Raw genomic sequence first — 22,842 nt, 5'->3', positions numbered from 1 at the left:
CCATGGAGATTTACCATAAATGACAGCTCCATACATACTTCCTCTGCAGATATTTAGGATTTACTCTTTGCACATTGGCACCCTTGGGTCTCTGCCACTTGTGTCATTCCAGGTTGCCCTGAGGAGGAGCTGTTTCCCTCGGCAGCATACAGTTCCTTCTAAGAATTTCTTTTAGTCACCGAGACAGATCCCAAGTCTGTGTCTATCCAATTGGTTGGGTTCAACATCTCCTTCTCCTCCCAGAACTTGGATTACTTCTCAGTCATCCTTGTAGTGAGAGCATCATGCACGCATGGAAGACCAGAAGCAACCGCAAGGCCAGGTGGACCCCAGCACCGGGGCTTTTCCTGTGCAGGTGGGATGAGATACAGGTGGATGCTAGGTCCTCATTCCTTAGCTTCGTGGTCCTGAGCAAGTTCTCACTGAGCCTTGCTGTCTGCATGGCCTCCCAGCACTGCTCAAGGGGGCTGCTGGGAATTAAACTGGCTTGCACCATGAAGAGGTGCAAAAGATCCCTTAAATGGCCATCGTCCTGTCTACACAGGCATATCCAGTGTGTGGCCTCTTTCTTTGCTGTATGTTCCAGAAGGAAGATCAGGGTGGTTCAGGGAACAGTTGTGGGAACATCATTGGCTTTAGCTGGAGCCCATTCATGTGAGGAGGACAGTCTAGGGAAGGAGCCCAAGAAAGAACCCACATCCCAGAGGGGTAGAAAGTGGGGTGGACTGTTTTGATTAGGGTCAGAGCTAAGTGGGCGGAGTTGTGGAAGACAGTAGCTGAGGGTCTGGGTGGCCCATCCAGACCAGTCACTGTGAAATGGGCCAGTCTCCTCACCACTGTGCTCCTCTGGGGTCCTCCACAGAAATGGGAAATACTTTTTCCGCCCCATGCCTGATGGAGGCTTGTAACCCAGCCCATGTGAGAAACAGAGCATCCAGGTGGTGTTGGGATAGGGTGAGGCCACTATTTTCTCACGGCTGTCTTCTGTGGGGTTTAGATAGATGGTGGAGAGCTGGGCAGAACCCAGCCCCTGTCCCTCCTGACTCCAGCTGTGGGTAACTCCATCTCTCAGTCCACGGACATTCTTGCACTGTATTTCAACCTAGTATTCAGGAAAAGTGAATTTTGTGAGTCTTAATAGGTAATCTTGGTTGAGGGTGGAATGTATGGGCGTGGTTAGGCCATAGCAGTTGGGCTGTCTCCTGGGCAGCAGGGATTATCAAGCTCACAGAGACTGTCACAGAGCAGCCCTGTCACCTCCTGGACTTTAGTCTTCTGCTGCGTGGAGTCTGGCCATGGTGATGCTTTTTATCTATAGTAGTTTGCTCTTCTATAGCCTGGCTTTGGGTTTGCTCTGATGCCCTGTGCTGGACATGATGATCATAAACCTTCCTGTGTTGTCCTGCTGTTCACTTTAATCCTGGATCTGGTCAGAGGGAAAGCCGTTCACTCCATCTAAACAGACAGTATGGCCCAATCCCTGTTTACTGACAGAGTCCAAAGAATTTGTTGTTCCTGTGAACTACAATGCTGGATGCCACTGAAGTGAAGGTGGAGCCTACCGCAGGAGGGGTCCATGTGGAGGGTCCCAGTTGTAGTGCTGGCCCAGCATGTGATATTCATCTTGGGGAGGACAGTGGTGACTCTATCTGCTGACTGTTCACTGCTAGAGCTCATGGAGATGGTCAGGGCCACCTCACCCAACAGAACACCTCCGAGAAATGTTTTTGAGCAGGTCATTTGCAGGTGGCAGGTGCTGGGATTGGCCATCACACAGGAGTGAAATCTTAAGCTTCACGGGAGGATGCCATCTCTTACCCAAGTACATGCATTGTGTGGAAAATGGTTTACAAATGAGTGTCCTTAAATGTGTCCCCTGTGCTGTGCTGTGGGGACATGTCACGTGTATGTAGGAAGGATGCCCCATGACCCTCAGGTCCGTCACATGTGAAATAACCTCTACTATTTACTCAGAGGAGGGTGGTCCTTAACCTGGGTATCAGGACAGCCTCCAGGACACACATGTGGGCTCCTGTCCTACACTGGTCCTGCACAGTCAGGTCACTTGGTTTTGATGAAGAGGTTAAGCTAGGAAGGAAGTTGGAAGCATTTGCCGGTAAGTGGCCAAATCCTGCACCCCTGGTGCTGACCAAGAAGCCAGAGGCTCATCCAGCGTGAGCCTTGGGGGAGGACAAGCATTCAAGAGAATGGGTGATTAGCTTGGCTGAAGGTGACAACTGCTGCAGCCTGCATCACATTCGATGCAGGGGCGCTGGCCGTTCCTGGATTATCCTTTTGTGGAAATAGTCAATGATCAGCACAGGGCTCTTTTGCTCAGTTTGGGGGAATTGTGACTGAAAAAGTGTAGGTCTGTGTGGCAGCCCCTGGCCCACCATGCTGCCGCCCTCAGCAGCTTCTAGCTGCCCTTATCAGCTCCTCAGTTGTCAGAGCTTGTGGCCTCTCTGGCAGCTTTGAGAAGGTCTTCTAGCCATCTTTGCAGACTCTCTGGGGCTCTGTCTATAATCTTGGGACCCCTCAGACCTGGCCTCCCTCCTCCACCGAGTGAGGATTGTGAAGAGCTGTGTACGTGGAGCAGTTGCAGCCCACACATGTGCAGTTGTACGTCTGTGGATCTGCTGGGGGACTTTCCCACAATGGGGTTCAGGGCCAGAATGGGATCTCCTGGTGCCAGTCAGAGGTTTGAGCCGCTGTGACACAGGCAGGTTCTCCTGGAGTGGCAGGAGCAGGAAGGCATTGCTGTCCCCAGAGCCTGGCTCCTGTGAGACCTGAAGGCCCAGAGGCACCCTGAGGCATTGGGGGGTCTTGAGGCTGGTGGTCTGGGCTATCCTGAGAAGGATGGGGAGTGGGGGAGGGCATGACAGGTGACATTTGGGTGCTAGCCCTATGTGGGTACTGTGGAGGGGTGGCCTTGGTTTTTTCTACCTCAAAATAAGAAATTTTGTGCTGATGCAGGATCTTCTGGTTTATTTTTGTACTTGTTTGATTTAGCCTGGAGATAAACAATTCCATTATATTAAACTCTTCGTTTAAAATAGTTTCTGGAAAAGGTACAATAAAATGGAAGTTATATATCAAAAATACTAACTGATCCTCATCTGTGTCATGAAAATGTTGGAAGTTTATTGCAAAAATATCAGTTCATTCAGAATGCCCTTCTCACCTCTGAGAGAGGCTGCATATCTAAAGGCTGCAGTTCAGGGGCGTGTGCAGAGCTGTTCTGTCTTTGCAGTGGGGTGAGGAAGGACCCAGCTCCACCTGTGGGAATGCCCCGTAGGCCTCCTCGTCTGGGGCCGTCCCATGAAGGGAGTGGCCTGGCCCTCACTGACTGGCCTGCTGTCTGCAGAGTCACTGACCTGCCCTCTGGGAGTCTTCAGTGCTATTCAGTGGATAAGGGCGCTGAGCTGCTGAGAGGTCACGAGGTCCACCTAGGGTCACACGGCCTGCAGTGTGGCTCCCAGGGAGGGAGAGAGGACATAGGTGGCCACGAAGGGCCAAGAGATTCTCAGTTTGGAAGGGAGGGGCCAGAGGTGCCTCCAAGCTTGCCTGAAACCCTCCCTCATCCTGCTCTCTGTGAGGAGAAGCATTCGCGGATCACCCCTACCCACTCCAGGCCCCTTCCATCCTCTATGGCGTCCTGTGGCCAGAGGCAAACGGCTTGTGCTCACTTCCTAGTGCCCCTCAGAGCTCTCCGTCCAGCACACAGGTGCTGGTGTGTCCCCAGGTGTGGCGGGCTGCTGCACATTGACCTGGGTCTTCATACCAAACTCATCCCCGAGGGCTGTGGCACTGTCTTGCCCTCTGTCCATCTTCGCCATTGCAAACCAGATACCAGTGTGGATATGCATGGCATGCAGCGTTGGCTTCCACTTTCACACTGAACCAGGGCCAGAGGTGGGTGGTGGAGGCAGGCTCCCACTGAAATAAAGCACCTGGGACCAGGGCCCATGCTAGGGGCAGCTAGGTCGGGAGGGGTGGAGGAGCCATAAGTAGCGGGCCACATCCCTGTAGGGAGGGTGGTGGGGTGGGTGGAGGATCAGGCTTCAAGGCCCCTGAGTGCCTGACAAAGACCATGTCACTTGCTCCAGGGGTCTGGGGGATCCTACAGTGTTTAAAACGGGGTGCCTGGGCCTGGCTTGTATTCTTATATTGAGCTTTACTTTTGTGGCTGTGAGTCATTTCAGGTAGCTGATTGGTGAGAAAGACCATGGGGACCTGTTTTTGTCCCCAGGCAGAGGTAGTGGTACAACTTGGGAGAGTGAGGTGTCAGGGACAGACACAGGAAAGGGCTGCATAGGTGGGTGTGGCTGGGATACCCTCCCCTTTCTGTAGGGCTGTGTCATTCGGTGGCTGTGTATGGGAGCTTGCTTGCGTCCTGTCCTGTCCTGTCCCGTCCCGTCCCGTCCCGTCCCGTCCCGTCCCGTCCCGTCCCGTCCCGTCCCGTCCCGTCCCTTCCCTTCCCTTCCCTTCCCTTCCCTTCCCTTCCCTTCCCTCCCCTTCTCCTTCCCTTCCCTTCTTTCCTTCCTTTCCCTTCGCTTCCCCTTCCCCTTCCCCTTCCCCTTCTCTTCCCCTTCCCTTCCCCTTTCCTTCCCCTTCCCTTCCCCTTCCCTTCTTCTTCCTTCCTTCTTTCCCTCCCTCCCTCTCTCCCTCCCCCTCTCCCTTGCATTTCCCCACCTCCCTCCCTGCTCCCATTCCTCCCTCCTTTCCTCTTTTCCTGGCAGTGTGTTAGGAGAGTTAGTACAGGGTGAAAGGCCAAGGAGAGAGGTCAAAGTCAAAGCTGAACAGAGAAGTGGATGCCAATCCCCTCCCAGTTTTCTCATGAAGCCTTTGGCCAGGCCAGGGTTTGCCACATAGCTTAGTCGTGAAGTGGCCAGAATTACTTTAAACATAAATTTAGGAAAGAAAATCCCATCCCACTTCATGTAATATTGCACTTAGAAGCTGATCTCCCTCCCTGTGCAGTACCCCTGCTGAGAAACTTTATGGCTTCTTCAGAGGGCTTTGAGGCTCTGCTGAAATAGAGTGGGCAGGTGTGGACGCAGGCCCTTTGGTCCTCCTGGCCTGTCATCTGGCCACCTTTCCAAATGAGGTTGGTGACACTGGTGGCAGCTCTGCTCCTCCACCTGACTTCAGTTCTGTAAACTGAGGGCCGTGGAGTTTGCCTTTGGAAAGTCCTCCACTCATGACAGATCTCTGCAGGTGACATCTGAGGGTCACTGGTCAGGCCTAAGGTGTCTCCCCTCTGATGGACCACACCATGGGTGTGGCTGTGTTTGTTTTATTCTTCCTTAGCTCCTTTCAAACTATATTTCTAGGCTCAAAATGGAAAAGCTAGTTCTGGGGAAATATTAAGAAATTTAGGTAAGATTGTACAGCCAGCTGGAAGTAAATCCTGGGTGTTAAGAGTGCAGATCTGTCCACCTGACTCCAAAACCCACACTGGCTTGTTTACGTTATCTTAGTTTGCTGTAAAACGAAAACAAAAAGCCCTTGCTTCAGACTGTCCAAATCAGCAGCAAAGGAAGGCTAGGGCAAGCAGCGATGACAATTCTAAAGAAGGTACATAGCTTTTACTAAAAATTGGCATCGGGAAGCAAAGCTTATCTCCAGTCTGCGTTCACTCAGCCTACCTTATGGAGGATTGCAAGCCATAGCTCTTAATATATACAAACACGGTCCCCAGCTTAACGGTTCAGTTAGGATTTCTCTGCCTTATAATGGTGTAAAAGCAGTAATATTTTGGTAAAATCCATGCCAGGAACGGGTTTGGAGTCTTTTCTTTTTTCTTTTTTTGGCAGAACCAGGGATTGAACTCAGGCTCTTCTGCTTGCTAGGCAAGCACTTATTCTACTGAGCCATCTCCCTGGCCCTGGAATCTTTTCTGGGGCTAGCAGTGTGGTGTCTTGTGGGAAAGGACGGTGAGTCACAGCTTGCAGCCACCCTCCTGGATGGGGGGCTGTGCTCCAAGCAAGTGATGCCTGGTAGGTTGCCTGCGTTAGATGTTTCCACTTATAATTTCCTATTCCCAGTGGGCTTATCAGGATGCAGCCCATTGTAAGTGTGTTCAGAGGGGCTGCATTAGTCACAATTTGTGGAGCTTTTTATCACATTGATGAAATGATCTAAACCAACCCCTTCATATTTACTCACTAATAAATTTGAGATTGCTGTGTCGGGAATGTTTAGTAGAAACCACTGCCCTGCCTGAATGGCTTCATCAAGCCCCATGGGGTGGAAGCATTTTATTTACAGAAAATGAAAGCCGGCAAACCGTCACCAAGTGCATGTTTGCCTGTGTCCCCCTCCCTCCTGTATCCTCACCTTTGGATCTGTGCCCATGGGTACCATGCCAGGGCTTCTGTGTGTGCATTGTCAGGGAGCGGCCCAGGTGCAGTGGTGTGGCAGAGGCCTGGGCCACGGGGGCAGGGTGGACAGGAGGGGCAGGCCTAACCTCCAGCTGGGATGGGCATGCCAGCTCCTCCTGGGAGAGAGAATGCAAGAGTGGCAGAGGCATGGTGAGGAGCAGGGGCCCAGGGCCGGGGCCTTGCTCCTGTGTGTGGGTCCGAGGCATACAGTAGTGAGAGCTTGGCCTGTCTTTGGGTTTCAGGTCCAACCCGAAAGATGCCCCCCAGTGCCAGTGCCATGGACTTCTTCCAACTGTTTGTTCCTGACAATGTCCTCAAGAACATGGTGGTGCAGACTAATATGTATGCCAGGAAGTTCCAGGAGCGCTTTGGCAGTGACGGTGCCTGGGCAGAGGTGACACTGGCCGAGATGAAGGCCTTCCTGGGCTACGTGATCTCCACCAGTGTCTCCCACTGTGAGTCGGTCCTCAGCATCTGGAGCGGTGGCTTCTACAGCAACCGCAGCCTGGCGCTGGTCATGAGCCAGGCCCGCTTTGAGAAGATCCTCAAGTACTTCCACGTGGTGGCCTTCCGCTCCAGCCAGTCCTCACATGGGCTCTACAAGGTGCAGCCCTTCCTGGATGCCCTGCAGGGCAGCTTCCATGCCGCCTTCCGGCCTTCCCAGACCCAGGTGAGACTCCTGAGGCACCCTAGCCTCCCCCTGCAGTCACACTACGAGGTTGTCCTCCTGCCCTGGCTGGCCATGGTCACATCAGGACTCCTCCACTATTGTTCCATTGCATAAACCCAGGTGGCTGAGCCCAGCCTGGAGCAGAGAGCTGGTGGGAGCCCCTGATGAGGCAGCACTTGACTCTTTGCTGAAAGGGTCCTTCTTTCATCCCGCAGCAGGTCTCCTTTGTGGGTAGATCGGCGGACCCCAGAGTTAGCTTTCTTGGATGCTGTCTGGGTGGAGAAGGCAGTGACTGAGCCTACTCATGTGCCAGGGATCTGTGGACACTGGGCACACAGCCCAGAGGCTTGGGAGCTGCAGTTACGGGACCTTTCTGACAGTCTCAGTGGACACTGGAGGTGGTGGTTCTGCTCCCTCTCAGCTCCTTATTGCTCTTTGCCTGAGCCTTCCATGTCCAGTGTGCACTGAATCCTTGCTGCACCATGTCCACTTATTTCCCCACTGCCTTGTGTCCACCTGAGCCCTTCTGTCCTGGTTCTTCATGATTGCCATGGTGTGTGGCCTGCCCTTTCCTGATGGGGTGCTCCTTTCTTCTTCTCCTTAGCTCAGAAGTCGTAATCAATGCCAGGGCCTACTGTCAAGCTCACATCCCCTTCTTCATTCCTGTTTGCTGATGCCACCCAGTGTTTACTACCCTACCGGGGTCACTCATCTTCCTAAGGAAGGATGCTTGGGGACACGGTCTTGTTTGTCACAAGCTTTTAACACCAGTTGCAGCCAGGACACATTTTTTTTTCTTCTTTTCTCCCTTCTTCCCTCCCCCCCTTCTTTCTTTCCTTCCTTCCTTCCATGGTGGGGATGGAACTCAGGTGTTTGCATATGCTAGGCAAGTGCTGTACCACTGAATTACATCCTAGCCCCCCCAACCTCCTTCTTTCCCTCTGTCTCTCTCTCCCTCTCTCTGTCTCTTTCTCTCTGTCTTTTTGGTTTTGAGATAGGGTCTAATTAAGTTGCTTAGATTGACCTCAAACTTGACCTCAGCCTACTAAGCAACTGGGAATACAGGGATGACCTCCCATGTCTGTGTAACTTGCTAGGTTGAAAATGAACCAGACTAGAGATGTTCTGATAGAATCCAAGGATCAGGATTGCCTCCTGACTTTCCTGGGGTCTGCTGGTTGGGAGCGGCCATGGAAGGCTGTGGGTTCTCTGTGGCATCTCTTGCCATCTGGCAACTGGCTAATTGGATGGTTGGTGTACAGGGGCCTGGAGACTCTACTGGCTCCCCATTGAGGCAGGTGCAGCCATGGTCACACTTCGGTCTGCTGTGTGCCTATCAGGTACCCGTCCTGAGTTGGCTCTGCAAGGCGGAGTGACAGTCTTAGCTCTCTTGCCTGGCACCTGCAGACTGTACAGCTCTAAGGACTGGGCTTGTCCCACTCAGCTATGGCCATAGGCACCCTAAGGGGGTTTAGCAGTCTTCCTGAGCCTTTTTGTAATTTTCTGTCTATATTTCTGCTGCTAATTTTTTCCTACCATTTTCTTCAAAGTAACCTGCGGATTGGTGAGATCCCAGCAGAGAAATGCATGTCAAGTATTGAAAGAGAGTTGAAGATTGTGTGGCTCAAGGGCTGTAGGGCATGACCAGGGTTAGGGAGACCCAGGAGGGGGTGAAGCCCCAAGGTAGGGGGCACCTAGAAGCCTCAGGGGTGAGGCCTTGGAGCAGGGTGAGGAACAACTCTCAGTGGTACTGTCTCAGTTACTCTTCTCTCTTTGCTGGGACAGATACCTGACACCAAAAAGGAAGGAAGGAAAGGTTTGTTTAGCTCACAGTTACTGGAGGTTTCGGTCCATACTTGGCTGGCTCCAAGACAGAGCGGCACAGGGCAGAGAGCAGCCAGTTCATGGCGGTGAAACAACAGTGGCAACAGAGAGAAAATCTGTCTCTCTGTCTCTCTTATATTGCACTCAGGCTCTCTGCCCCAGGCTGGGGGAAGTACATATACCCATAATCCCAGCCTTGGATCACCCATAATCCCAGTGGATCATGAGTTAATCACAAATTCTAGATGTCCCTGTCCCATGATTGCATGAGGCTTTGAGGGGGGACAACTAGATGCAAACCATAATAGGTACCTACTGCTTGACCACACAAGCAGGAAGGTAGGGCTGGAGGAGCTGGTAGTATAGTTGTAAGAAGCTGACTGTAGCCCCAGTGCAGGCTGGGAGGTGACAGGGAACTTGGAGTCAGTCACCCCTCTTATGGCTGGATGTGAGACAAGGGGAGGACAAAGGACTGTGCTGTCACCGAGGCCTGTTGAGCCAACTTCAGATCTGTGGGAGCTGGAAGAGTCAAAGGGGAGGGTGCCTGAGCTGCTGAGTGTGGCCGAGCATTTATTAGGACCAGATCTCCAGGCCGGTGTCACTCCCCAGGGTGAGCTGTCACAGGCAGAGGGTGACTTGGGAGCTGATACTGAAGGGTAGAGTTGCTCTCTGCTCTTGCCATGTGGGAGAAGAAAGATTTTTCTAGTGTACAGATTCTGGAGGTCAGAGGTATTGTTCTGGGCTATGCTCAGTACTGACCATTCATACTCAGTGACAGAAACGGGGGAGGGGGGTAAGGTGGGTCATGACAACAAGTAATTCCAGTTGGCCCTTTTGCTTTGGTGTGAATAGGTATGAGTATGCAGCTGATGCTGTGTCCATAGTGAGCAGAAAGGGGTGCATTTGCTGGCTCTCTGAGGGCAAGGCGGTTGCTTCCTGTGGGGTGCACAGCTTGGGGAGCGGGAGGGGAGCAGGCAGTTCCTTGCATCCTTCCCATCCCACCCCTCTGCTCGCCCCATACATAGGTCACCTGTTTTGCTACAGTGGCTTCAAATGGGGTTTTGAATGTTTCGCTTGCTGCAGAGCTAGCAAGTAGGAGACCAGGAGCAAGGGTGGGTGGGCCCAGGATGATGGGAAGCCAGGCAGCTTTCTCTGCACCCTCACAAGCAGACACAGACAGGGATGGGGCTTGATGCTTCCTGTGCTTCCGGGAGTAGAAAAAACAATGGGAGCAAACCAGTAAACAAACTTCCCCCACCCAGTAGTGCCAGGTCAATGCCTTTTACACTGGAGTTCAAGGTACTGTTACTAGGGGACTGCAGGTCACAGTGTGTCTGTCACTCTCCATGCTGTGCTGATCATCCTAGCTCTGAGAGCCCCAGGGAGCCTGGCGAACACACATATTGCCAGGCAGGGCCCCAGCACACTGAGTCAGAGCCTAACTTAGAAAGATTTCCCAGGTGATTCATTTGTTGGAAGTTTTTTCTGTAAATGACCAAAAAGTACTTTAGCCTATATGTGGTCCTTGCTGGATTTTGTCAGTTCCAGGCATTTATATTTATACATTTAAATGAGCAAGTGTAGTGATATCCCAATAAAACTTTATTTACAAAAACAGGCAGCAGGGAGTTGGGGAGATAGCTCAGCAGTCCAAGCACCTTTCTGGCAAGCACAGGGACCCAAGTTCAATCCCTGGTACCACATGCCGTGCTGGCCCCACTCATGTAGGTCACTGAAACCAGGCATGGTGGTGCACACCTATAATCCCAGTGCTGGGGAGGCTGAGACAGGAGGATCACTATGCGTCCGAACTGTGTAGTGAGACCCTGTAACAAATAAATAAATAAATAAATAAATAAATAAATAAATAAATAAATAACTTACTTTAAAAAACAGGCAACAGGCCAGACCCTGCCATAGTTTGCTGGCCCCTGACCTAGAGCATTGTGTAGAGTTCCTAGAGTTACATTTTGACCTATGCCTTTTAATTTAGTTAACTGCAGATATACACCTTAACTTATAATTCATCTTGAAATAGGGCTAGGGGAGAATATATTATGTTCTCAGATTTCCCCAAGGGGCTGGGCTGCAGCTAAGAAATGGAGTGCTTCTTTGGCCTGCACGAGACCCTAGGTTCTATCTCTAGCAGTGCCAATTTTTTTTTTTTTAAATGAAATAAACCAACATTTACCTGAAAGCCCTAAAACTACTTAGCTTGAAGAATGAAAACTTTCACCCCTCTCAGGCCTACTATGCCATCTCTATTTACTTTATATCATCTTGTCATTGAATAAGTCACACAACCATGTGAGCAAGGTAAGCCAGGTGAAGTTTTCCCTGCCTAGATCTCAGGAATACAGGGCACTCAGGGGAGAGAAGTGGGGCACAGCACAGCTGCAGAATGGGCCATCTGTGAGCCGGGGTTAGAGGACTCTCAGCCTGGAGAGAAGTCGTGGGCAGACAGGAGCAGGCTGCAGACCTGAAGGGCCTGGGAATCTCAGTAGTGGAACAGCAGCTTAGCAAGCACCAGCCAGGGTCCCATCCCAGCACCAGAGCAAAGCTAAAGAAAGTACGTGTGTTTTTCCTTTGTTTCCCATGGGCAGAAGTGACATCTGGGTTTAAGTTAAATATGTGTAAGTTGACTCAGTGAAAGAAAGCGCTCTTCAGGTGTGGGGGCTGTCCATCATGGAAGGGGTGGATGCCCTCTTTTGGGCATGCCCAGCCTGAGGCCAGGGTCCCTTCTGCAGATCCCTCTGTCATGTGAGGGTTGGGAGTATGGACTTTAGGCCAATACTAATAATCACCAGAATGCCTGCTATGCTGCCCCTTGAGAACCTCTAGCTTTCCTTTCCTGTAGGTGCTACATGAACCCTTGATCGATGAGGACCCTGTGTTCATTGCCACATGCACGGAACGTGAGCTTCGGAAGAGGAAAAAGCGGAAATTCAGCCTGTGGGTCCGGCAGTGCTCCTCCACCGGCTTCATTGTGCAGGTGACTGGGGGTACAGTTGCCACAGGGCCTGGGCCTGGGGCTGTGTTGACCAAGATCCAGTTCTCTCTCATCCTTTAATGATGCTCACTGAGGCAGGGCTGGCTGCTCCCTCTACCTGAGGCAGGGGTGACCAGCCTGTCCCTGCACATTGTCCTGCCCAGTTCAACCCTCCAGGTAAATAGGCTCAATCCTACAGACCCATGGATGACAGCTACACCCTCTTGGTTCAATACCCACACAGTTGCCTCTTTCTCTTGCGTGTGGACACTATGGCCTTTCCTGACTCAAGAATGGTTGACCTATAGGCATTCCAGGAGACTGAGAACTCCACCCTTGACTGTGTCCCTCCAAGAGGGCGGATGGCCCACTCTTGTGCTGTTTGCCACAGTCACATCACCTGTACCATCCCTGGCTCCGCACATGCAGCCGTAGGTCACCAGTCTTACATCTCCGAACATGCTGTACACCAATGTAGGGCCAGGAGTCAGGATGGAGTGAGGGAAAGGATTCTTCCCCTGACTGGAGGACATCAGTTACTGGCAGCCAAGGGAGCGTTGTCAGCTGGTGCCTCTGGGTGGCCCTGGGTCCCTCTGTTTCTATGGCTGGCCCATGTTCTCTGGAGGAGTTAGGGAAGGACGGAAGCAGCCGTGCCTCTAAAGATCTGGGGCATCACAGATGTAAGGCTGGGAGGGCTTGTGGGTTTGTGGGTTGAGCATCCCCAAAGACATCACTGTGTGGCCGGCACACCCAGGGTTCTCTCTATTGGAGCATCAGCGTGAAGCAGGCAGCATTAGTAACACTGCCCTGGGCAAAGGGTAGCCCTCTGTGTCAATAAGTTTTCTTCCCTGTGTTTAAACATGTGTATTAAGAAATTACTAAATCATAGGAAAGAGGAAAATTTTTCTAGGAAAAGTGACAGGGTTGATGTCTCAAGGTACATTTCCTGCCCTAAAGATGTGCCAGCCCTGCTCACATCAGGCAGAAAAGTGTCTTCGCAGACCCCACCCTGCCCACTCGGAGGAGCCTGCCACTGTGTGCTGGTGGGACTGTGAGCCAGATGCTAGAGTACGTGGGGAGGTAGCTTACGTTTCTGTGTATGTGTGTGCGCACGTGCACATTACTAGGGACTGAACCCAGGATCTTTGCACTAAGCCACATCCTCATCCTTTTACTTTTTTTTTTTTTTTTTCTCTGAGACAGGGTCTTGCTAAGTTGTCCAGGCAGGGCTCAAACTTGGGATCCTACTGCTTCAGCCTGATGGGGTGCTGGGGTTACAGAAGGGTACCACTGGGCCCAGCCGTGTCTCACTCTTTAAGTGCAGACCTGGAGTTGTCCCACTTAGGGATGGCATGCATATTGGTGCTGTGTAGTAGAGGCTCCTGTAGTGTAAGGAGGCTTGTGGCTTCTGTGGTGACGCTGTCTCAGGTCACCAGCTGTCATCTAGATGGAATGGGGCAGCACTGGCAGGGAAGAGGCTCCACTGGTGCTCACTTGTCCACAGAGGAAGCCCTGTTATCTCCCATGGGCCAGATGAAGTCAGTGATACCAGCTGAGACTAGTGGAGTTGGGAACAGCAGCCACAGGAAGGCACCCCTGCTGAGTGGAGCCTTTGCAGAATTGGATTTCCCAGCCCTCATAACTAAATCATGCTCCTAGGCTGGGACTTTTCAGGTTACCGTGTTTCTGTTTTTGGTACCAGGGATCAAACTTCATATTACATTTTGGTGTAGACCCTGTTTTATATTTTCTTTGAAAGCTCTTTGCTGTGCAGTGATGAATGACGCGGGCTCATGACCCGTGGCCTCTGGCTGTGGCCGCCTCCCGACTGTGCCATTTCCTGGTATCCTGAAGGGAACAGAATGCCTGCCAGTGCTGCTCCCTTCCCCTTCCCTGTGACAGCTGCCATGTCCTTGTCCACCCTTCCCAAGGAGATGGCTGTACCTGCCTAGGCAAGCAGCTGAGGAATCTTACATGGGTCTTGTTCCACACTGTCCTCCACATCTTAGCTGAGGGCCAGAGCTCTCAGCTGCTCACTGGTGTTTGGAAAATGTATAGTGACAGGAGCAAGAGGCCCTCAGACTCGACGCTGTGCCTGGCAAGGAGCAGGAGCCTGGATCTCAGACATGCTCGGTTCGTGCTGGCCCGCACCTCAGTTCATGCTGAGAGGAAGTCCTTTTATGACATTCAGTGTCCTGATTAAATTGTATTAGTGTCAAAAGCATGAAAATCCCAGCATGCAATTCCTATAAATATTTTACATTATATAAAAACAAAAAATCCTACAATATCTATAATATCATAAATACTTTATATTATACAAAAATAGCCACTTGAAGACATCACCAGGATATCTATCTAAACAAACACACACTGAAAGTACTTGCATACTGTATTGTCATATATATATATATATATATATACACATACATACATACATACATACATACATACATACAATCAGCCTCCGCTATGTAGCTTAACTTTTTTTGCTATTACCAAAAAATCTGAGGTGGATGTGTAAACCCATTAGTGTTCCTGACTGTTACCTTGGATTGAATTCCTAAAAGTATAAAGCATGAGTAAAATTGAATGAATATTTACAAAGTTTTAAAATATTTATTCATAATTGGCAACTGCATAAACTTAATGTGTCCAGTTGATGTTTTGAAATATGCACATATTAGGAAATGGTGAGATCAACTTCACGGGTTGTTGCCTGTGCCATTTTTTGTAGCGAGAACGCTTAAAATCTTATGGCATTTTTCTGGCACCGGGTACATTATCATCAACAGTAGTCAGTATGTTATACTTTGTTTTATCCACTGAAAATTTAAACCCTATGGCCAACATCTCAAGACTCCCCACCCAGGGCTCTGGTAACCACCATCCTACTTTCTGCTTTAACAATGAAGCCTTTTTAGATCCCACATATAAGTGAGCTTGGGCAGTACCTGTCTTTCTGGGCCTGGCTTATTCTACTTAGTAACCTCCAGGTTGTTGCTGTAAATGATGTGGTTTCCTCTTTATATGACTTTCAAATAGTTTTCCTGTCACTCTCTTGATGGAGATGGGCTGATTGGTGTCTTGACTCTTGTTGGTTTCTCTCTCTCTCTCTCTCTCTCTCTCTCTCTCTCTCTCTTTCAGTACCGGAGATTGAACTCAGGACCCTGCGCTTGCCAGGCAAGCGCTAACTCTACTGAGCTCTCTCCCTAGCCCTTCTTTATTGTTTCTGTAGTGGCCATACTTCTAGGTTTCCAACTGATAGTGCAGATTTCCCTGCAGAAATTTCCGCATTCCACATTGACTTCATGTTTGCTAATTCTTGGGTTGTCAGTGACACAGTTTGGGTTGGGAAGGTGAGGTTCACTGTTAGTCCACATAAAAGTTGACATCTGTCTGTTTCCAGGAATAAGATAATGTCATCCTCACTGTGATGACTTTGGTTGGTGGGGGAGTGCTCTGTTTACCACAATGGTCTTGAGATCTGTGGGTGTGCAGAATACTCATGCACAGAGAATACATCTTGAGACACACATGCTTCCTGCTGCATGTGCACACACTTCCCAGTGATTCTCCCAACCCTATTTGGGTCTGATTGGAAAAATGGATTATGGTTTTAAACCAGTTAGAGGAAAATTGTCATGGCAGGCCTGGCCCGGCCAGGTGAGCCCTTAAGAGGAGCCGGAAGATACAACATAGAGAGGCCTTCACCCAAGAAACAGGCACCACTGCCGGCCTGAAGGTGGAGGAGCCTTATGGAGAGCAATGTGCGAGCCGCAGGGAGGCCAGCGGCTGATTGGTGCCCCAGGCAGCCAAGAAAAGGCTGATGCACAGAGACGGGAACCTCAGGCTGCAGATACAGGAAATGACCCAAAGGTACCAAGGAAGAGCTGAAGCACCAGACAGGAACATAGGGCCTACTCCAGTTTCAGTTTTGTGTCCCTGAGCAGAAAAGGACCTGGGCTTCCTCAGACTGACAAATGGGACTGCCTAAGCCACTGAGCTGTTAAGGAAACTTAAAAGAAAAACCAATGCATAGAAACAAGTGACAAGCCTGGCCGTGTGTGTCAATGCAAGGGGAGCTCGTTGCTCCCTAAAAGCTCTGTGTTCTTTCCATGTGCGCTTGCTGCGTGACCTGCTTCCCCCACTGGATCGATATTAACTAAGCAGCTGTACTTATAATCTTATTGATTGATTGTAGCTGCAACCCACATTATACCCCCCTAGTTGTGCACTGTAAAACTTTCCCTGAGAAGTGGGGTCCTCAGCAACCTGCTTTTGGGTCCGCTCCTGCCTCTCAAGAGCATATCTCTTGTTGGGAGCCACAGAAATTGGAAAATTGGACAAATGTGTGAAGGTGTGACTAGGCCTCGGTGCCTCAAGCAGTCAAGCTACCTCAGTGCACAGACAAACATCCTGACTGGTTACTGTCAGCTATTAGTCACTAGGCAACCTTGTGACACTTAGTACTGGCTTTGCAAAGGTATAAAGGCTTCTGCTGTTATTCTGGGAGTGGTCTTGCCAGTCAGGCAGACAGGCCACCACCTGATCCAGCTCTTTTCTTCTTGCCTGCCTTTTCCTCATTCCTGCCAGCATTTCTCCCTGGGTACAGCAGGGGACACTGACAAACCAATGGGTCCCCACAACCTCTCCCTCTCAGTAAATATTCCCTACTCTTAACCTTTGCTGTTCCTTGAAACTCATTCTTCCATTTTAGAGAACACAAACTCGGTGTATCAGACATCTAATAGGTTAAGAGTTATATGCTGTTTAGAGGTCCTAATATCACTCCTGTATCAATAAGAGCTGGGAAAAGGCTGCCAATAGAGGATCTGAACATTCCAGAGAAGCAGCTGTGTTCCCTGTAGAAGAGGATGCTATCCAGGACCACCTGGGAGAATTCACAGCTGCAGCCACAGAGAGACTCAGACTTTTTTTTTTTTTTTTTTTTTTTTGTCTCCTGTGCTGGGAATCAAACTTAAGGTCTTTGTGCTGAGCTATATCCCCAGATTTGTTTCTGGTCCAGCTAAGTGGCTAAGTTTCCCTAGCTTGGTTGGAACTTGTGACCCTCCTGTCTCACCTTCCTACAGTGTTAGGATTAAAGGCCAGCCACAGTGCCCAGCAGGGCCAGGCTCTTAAAGCTATGCTTTGCCCCTCTGTTGGAGATGAGCACAGAATAGACAAAAGACTTCATGCTAAAGTCTAGGCACACCCTCCGGGGAGCCTTGGTCTCAGGCAGGAGTTCATTTTTATCCAATCCTACCTAGCTAGCAAATCACCTTTACCTTTCTCTATTGCAGAGATAGTATGTGGGCTACAATGGGCTGTTTGTATCACTGAAAGCTCCAAGAGGTTCATTATCACTGATATATGGTAAACCTAAGGGACCTTTACTGTTCAGGACTGGTAATGGTGTTGACCTTAACTGCCAGGTTTGGCGCCTGTGGCCACTTGGCCTATTTTTTCTCCATCCTGACCTTGCCACACAGAAGCATCTGGCCTGAGTCGCCAGCTGATTCGGTATGAGGTGGCTTGGGCCACAGGGCAGCTTTTCACATGCTCCAAGCCTGGGGACGAAGGCCCACCTTTGCTGGCCCCGGGCTCCTGGCTATGCTGTTGGGTCCAGGCTAACTCTGTGTGTCTCTACAGATTTATGTCCACTTGAAGGAAGGCGGAGGCCCTGATGGGCTGGATGCACTAAAGAGCAAGCCCCAGCTCCATAGCATGGTGGCCAGGAGCCTGTGCCGAGATGCGGCTGGCAAGAACTACATCATCTTCACAGGGCCCAGCATCACCAGCCTGACACTGTTTGAAGAGTTTGAGAAGCAAGGTTTGTCATGCAGAGTCCCAGCAAGGCTGACCATCAGGGGGTAGTAGAGGGTTGGGGTATGGAGTATAGTGACCATAGGCTTAGGGTACCAGGCAACAAGGGGTCCTGGTGACTTCAAAGTATACGAGTTCTGGCCACAGTTTCAGGGGTATGCTAGCACAGAGCTAGGCCTGGTCTTCTGGGTACTGTTCTGCGTATCTTTTTCTGTATGGCTGTGGGCATCAAAGGCCCCAACCTGGCTTTAGTGAGGGCCTACGGGCTCCTGACCCAACCTCCATCTCTATTGTGACCTCCTCCTTGGCAGATGCAAAGTGTTGAGACAGAGAATGAGCCAGTGGCCTGGGCTTTGATGCTAGGCTTCTTGTTACAAAGGCTGGGCAGTCTCAGGGCTGTGGCACAGGGGATCCCAGGGAGAGATGTCCTGGCTGGGGTGCCAGGGTAAGCATGCTGACCTCAGCCAGCCTGCAGTGAGACTTAATCTCATCTTCTCAGGGAAGCACAGGAAGCACCGTGCTAATAGAGCAGCCACTCCGGCACAGACCCTTTGTGCAGCGCACAGCTGACATCAGCCTTCACACTGGCCCCTTAGGTGGTGAGCCTCAGGTGCAGCAAGGTGGGGAAGCAGCTGGCCTCTGCTCCTTGTGCCGGGGCTGCCTCTGACACATCTGTGCAGCCCACACCCACACAGGGCTCAGTAGCCATCCGTAGCTAGACTGAGCGCATGTGTATTGACCCTGACCAGGTGGTATGATGGGCCCAGGGGGAGAGCAGTGAGGACTGGCCCAACCACTCCTGAAGAGGTCACATTGAATAATAGGGTTCTGCTGCCAAGCCACAGGGGAGAGCCCTATGCCACACGCGTGATGCATGCATGGCAGCCTCTCTGTGCGTGACAGGCACTCCCTGACTCACACCATCGGCCTGCACCAAGATCTATGCAGTGTCTTCAAGCCTGGCTCAGTGTATGTGTCTGGGCAGCTGGAGGTGACCTGGGCCACTGGGGCTGTCTCCCCCCAAGGCTGTGTTCTCCTGGGAGATGAGAGGCAGGTGTCTCCTGGCTCAGGAAGTTAGGAGACTGGGGAGGGAATCTTCCTCTGGATAAAGGTAATGAGATGTAGCACTTGGATTTTTTTTTCCAAGAGAAGTTAGGTAACAGAAATGATCTCATTGCCTATTTTAGAAGCATCTGGTTACTGAGCCCTGCCATACACAGGCTTTGTCTGCAGTGACAGCGGTGGTAGCTCTCCATCAGTTGTGCCCACACTGAGGGCCAGGGATGGCTATGTCCCCTCAGGGCCAATTAGACATTCTGGGTTGGTGTCCCTGCCCCCACAAGTCACTCCATGTTTGCCCTCCAACTGTCACCCAGGGCTTTCCCCTTAGAGCCTCCTTCCCTCTCGTCTGATGTATGTGTGATGACCCGCTAAGTGTGGGAGTTCCTATGTGCACTTAGCATGCTGTGCTTGGCGTGGTCCTGAACTCTGGGTGGGCCCTCTTGATGAGGTCACTCTTGCTCCAGCTGGCCTGCTGCTTAGATCTCAGCTTTTCCTGCAGCCTCAGGCAATGTTTTGTAAAAGCCTGGGGGTGGTAACAGGAGGAGGACCCAACTGCAGCTGTCTTCTAAGGGCTCCTTGAGGTGCCCTCCCCTCTCCTCTTAGGGTTTGGGTGTGGTGCCTGGGCTCTGACAGAATGAATGTAACCGCATCTCCCCTCAGGGATCTACTGTTGCGGGCTGCTCAGCCCCCGGAAGAGCGACTGTACGGGCCTCCCACCGTCCATGCTGGCCAGCCCAGCCACGCCCCCTGCCCGTGGCCAGCACCAGATCAAGACGAAGGGGAACATGTCCCTGATCTGCTGGTACAACAAGGGCCACTTCCGCTTCCTGACCAATGCCTATTCTCCGGTGCAGCAAGGTGAGCTGGGCGGGGCCTGGGGCCTGCAGGTGCGGGCCATCTGAAGCCCCATTGAAATTCCTGGGCTGCTGGCCGGGTCACTGACTGCCACTCTGTGTGGTATTGAGCCCAGATGATGGGATCCGCAGGTGACCCCCATGTTGTACAGGTGTCATTTTGAGGATCACCTTATCATCCGGGGGCTGTGAAAGGTCTTCTCTGAGGGGGATCAAATTGCAACCCTTGAGAAGCCAGGCACCTGCCTGTGTGCCTGCCTTACTGGAAATCTGCTCATAATGAAGGACTTGATTAGTGAGGGCCTCACATTTAAAGTAACCTACTACAGTAAAAGCTTTAAACTGCTGAAAGGAAAATTGGGCCCACAAAGAGGGGATGTTTACTAAAATATCTGCAGGGGTCAGCTTGTGGGACTGCCTGGCACCTGTGTGCTGCACACTCACTTTTGTGTAGTGTGGTTGGGGGGAGCCTGATAGCTGCCATCAAGGGCCCACTATGGGGGTGTCCAGCGGTGGAGAAGAGAAAGCTGACAGCACTCAGTGCTGCTCAAATTTGTTGTTTGTGTTTAATTTGGTTGTAGTTCAGAGGACTCCATGTCGGAACATGATGTCCCGAGACTTGCCCCGGCTCCCAGGGTACTTGGGCTTCAGTGTCACTGCCCACCAACGTCCGGGTCCCCAGGCCAAGAGCCCCACAAGTGGGGAGAGCTACAGGTGCCATTAAGTCAGCTGGAGAAGTGGGGTCCTAGGAGCAGCAGGGCTGGCTGCTTCTCCCCACCGGAAATCCCCTGCTTAGCTCATGTTAGGGCATTTTTTCTTTAAAGGAAGAGATAGTTTCTGTCTGTCTGTCTGTCTGTCTGTCTCTCTCTCTCTCTCTCTCTCTCTCTCTCTCTCTTTCTTTCTTTTTCTTTCTCTTTCTTCTTTCCTTCCTCTTCCTTCCCTCCCTCCCTCCCTCCTTCCCTCCTTCTTTTCTTGTATTTGGTACAGGGTCTCACTACACAGGCTGGACTCAGTGATCCTCCTGTTTTTAGCCTCCCCAGCACTGGGATTACAGGTGTGCACCACCATGCCAGGTCTCTGTGGCCAGCTCAGCGTGCCTAGGGGCAGGGCTGGTGGGGCATGTAGTGAGTTTTCTTTTTAACGTATTTCAAAAATGTGGGCTGGGGAGATAGCTCTGTAGAATAACGCTTGCCTGGCAAGTGCAAGGCCCTGAGTTCAATCCCTGGTACTAAAAAAAAAAAGAAAAGTATTTCAAAAATGTAATTTTAAAAAGTCTATGTAATGATCAGCCTGTTGGAGATGCCCTGCTTCTATTCATGATTTTCTTTTTTAAAAATTATTTTTGTTGGTACACTGTTGAAATACACTGATCACATTCATCATAGGGAATTTGTTTGTTTTGTACCAGGGATTGAACTCAGGACTTGTCCTTGACAGGCAGGCGCTTAGACTGCTGAGCTGTCTCTGGGCCGATCACAGGGAATTTGTACCTGTGCACATGAATTTTTACTCCTCTTTTTCCCGTCCCAGTGCCCTCCACTTGCTTCTTCCTCTCCTTTCCAAAAGCTTTGTCTCTACTTTTCCTTTGTTTTCTCTTCCTTCCCTTCCCTTCCCTCTCCCCCCTCCCTTTGCCCCTCTGCATTTGAACATTTTCTTCCTACTTCCCAATATCTGTCATCCATTTTGGTCATTATTCGTGGATAGTCGTTTTTCTGATATGTATAAAGGTGTGTTGAGTGACTGCACACATGAATCTTTGGGTGAATCTAAAAGCAGCGTCAGTGGACAGGGACATTGTTAGCTTTCTGACAGCCTATTTCCTCCAGGCTGTGCTATTTGCCATGGGACAAATAGAGAGACCCCTTATTCCCCCTACCATACTGGGAACTGAACCTAGAGCCTTTATACTTAGTTGCATCCCTAGTCCTTTTTGTTTTGAGACAGGTTCTCCCTAAGTTGCTAAATTTATTGGGCTGGGCTCAAAGTTACAGTCCTCCTGCCCCAGTCTCATGGACCGTCTCAGCCAGCTATTCTTGATTGTTAATGCAGCAGGTTTCACTGCTACCAACTTTAAGATATACTTTGCTGTGACTATGGAGAAGCTTGGCTAGCTCTTTGTGTGTATATGGTACTTAGTTTCTTCACAACCTTTACATTTCTTTGAGAAAAGTTTTTTATCTTTTTCTCATTATCTCTGAAAGCAGATTTTCTGCCCCTAGACATTTTTTCTTCCTTTTGTTGTCACTTATGATGAATATGTTTTAATATAAAGACTTTATTCCTGCAAGGGAAAATGTTGATGACTTCACCCTCATGGTGTAGATAGTTTGCCTTCATGGCGAGGCCAGGCAATGTCCTGATTGGTTGCTTAGACTAGCAGTGGTGGCCGGCATGTCCACGTGGCACGTGGAGCCTGAGCACCGCAGGGAACAGGACTTCCAGCTGCAAGGCCCGGGCTGTCTGGCCAGCCGTGCGAATCTGTAGTCAGGTGTGCACAGGGTGGCTGTGTGCTAGGTTCTTGGGAGCTGCGAGGACACTGTGCACCCCGGTTCTCCCAGCTCTGCAAGTGTCCCTCGTGTGAAGTGCCACTTCTAGGGCAAAAGAAAGGTCCCAGCTCAGCTAGGCTTGCAGGTCTGTGCCTGCTCAACTCCTCACCTGTCCCTAGTGACACTTGAGAAGCAGGACGGGTCTGGCCCCAGGTGAAGGTGCTTGTGGGCCTTGAATGAATGTCCTTTTTAGTTTGACCTTGTCAGCTGTCATAATCCTACGAATGAATTCTTTGTAATTGTGGAAACCTGACAGATGAGGGAAGAGGGGAGGAATCAAAGATGTGTGGCTCTAAGGACAAACTTCTCCCATGTGGCCTGTGAAGGCAGGGACAGTGCCCTGGAAGGCTAGACACAGGTGCCCAGCAGCGGCTGGGGCAGCAGAGCACGGAGGGTGGCAGGCCCGCTTGTGGCTCTCCTGGTGGGACTTAGGGATCGTCCAGAAGAAAAGACCCCTGGAGGGGGTGTGGCCATGTCTGAGCAGTGAACAGGTGCCCCCCACTCCTGCCCCAGGGCCTCAGTTGTCCTGAGAATATGAAACAGGTGAGACTCCTTGTTCTTCTGAGCCTGGATCCCAGCTCCAGGGGAAGCAGGCAGAGGCGGCTTCAGTCCTCCTGACCTCCCCTGGCATGCGGCCTCCATCTTCTTCCTTCTTCCAGCTTAGCTGGGTAGGAGTGTCCTGGGTCCC

The 22,842-nt window shown here is 51.0% G+C and overlaps 1 protein-coding gene across 1 annotated transcript in view; it reads left to right on the top strand.

The window, feature by feature from the left end:
- Positions 1-22,842, top strand: part of Pgbd5 (piggyBac transposable element derived 5) — a 59,117-nt gene that overhangs the window by 33,155 nt on the left and 3,120 nt on the right. Inside the window, exons 2-5 of the mRNA XM_004640816.2 lie at positions 6,626-7,053; positions 11,735-11,869; positions 17,519-17,699; positions 19,415-19,612. Coding sequence (XP_004640873.1) covers positions 6,626-7,053; positions 11,735-11,869; positions 17,519-17,699; positions 19,415-19,612 — 942 coding nt within the window. The remainder of the gene's footprint in view (positions 1-6,625; positions 7,054-11,734; positions 11,870-17,518; positions 17,700-19,414; positions 19,613-22,842) is intronic.

This window comes from Octodon degus, unplaced genomic scaffold, assembly GCF_000260255.1.
Source record: "Octodon degus isolate 3935 unplaced genomic scaffold, OctDeg1.0 scaffold00127, whole genome shotgun sequence".
Taxonomy (NCBI): Eukaryota; Metazoa; Chordata; class Mammalia; order Rodentia; family Octodontidae; genus Octodon; species Octodon degus.
This window is presented reverse-complemented; position numbering and strand designations above follow the sequence as displayed.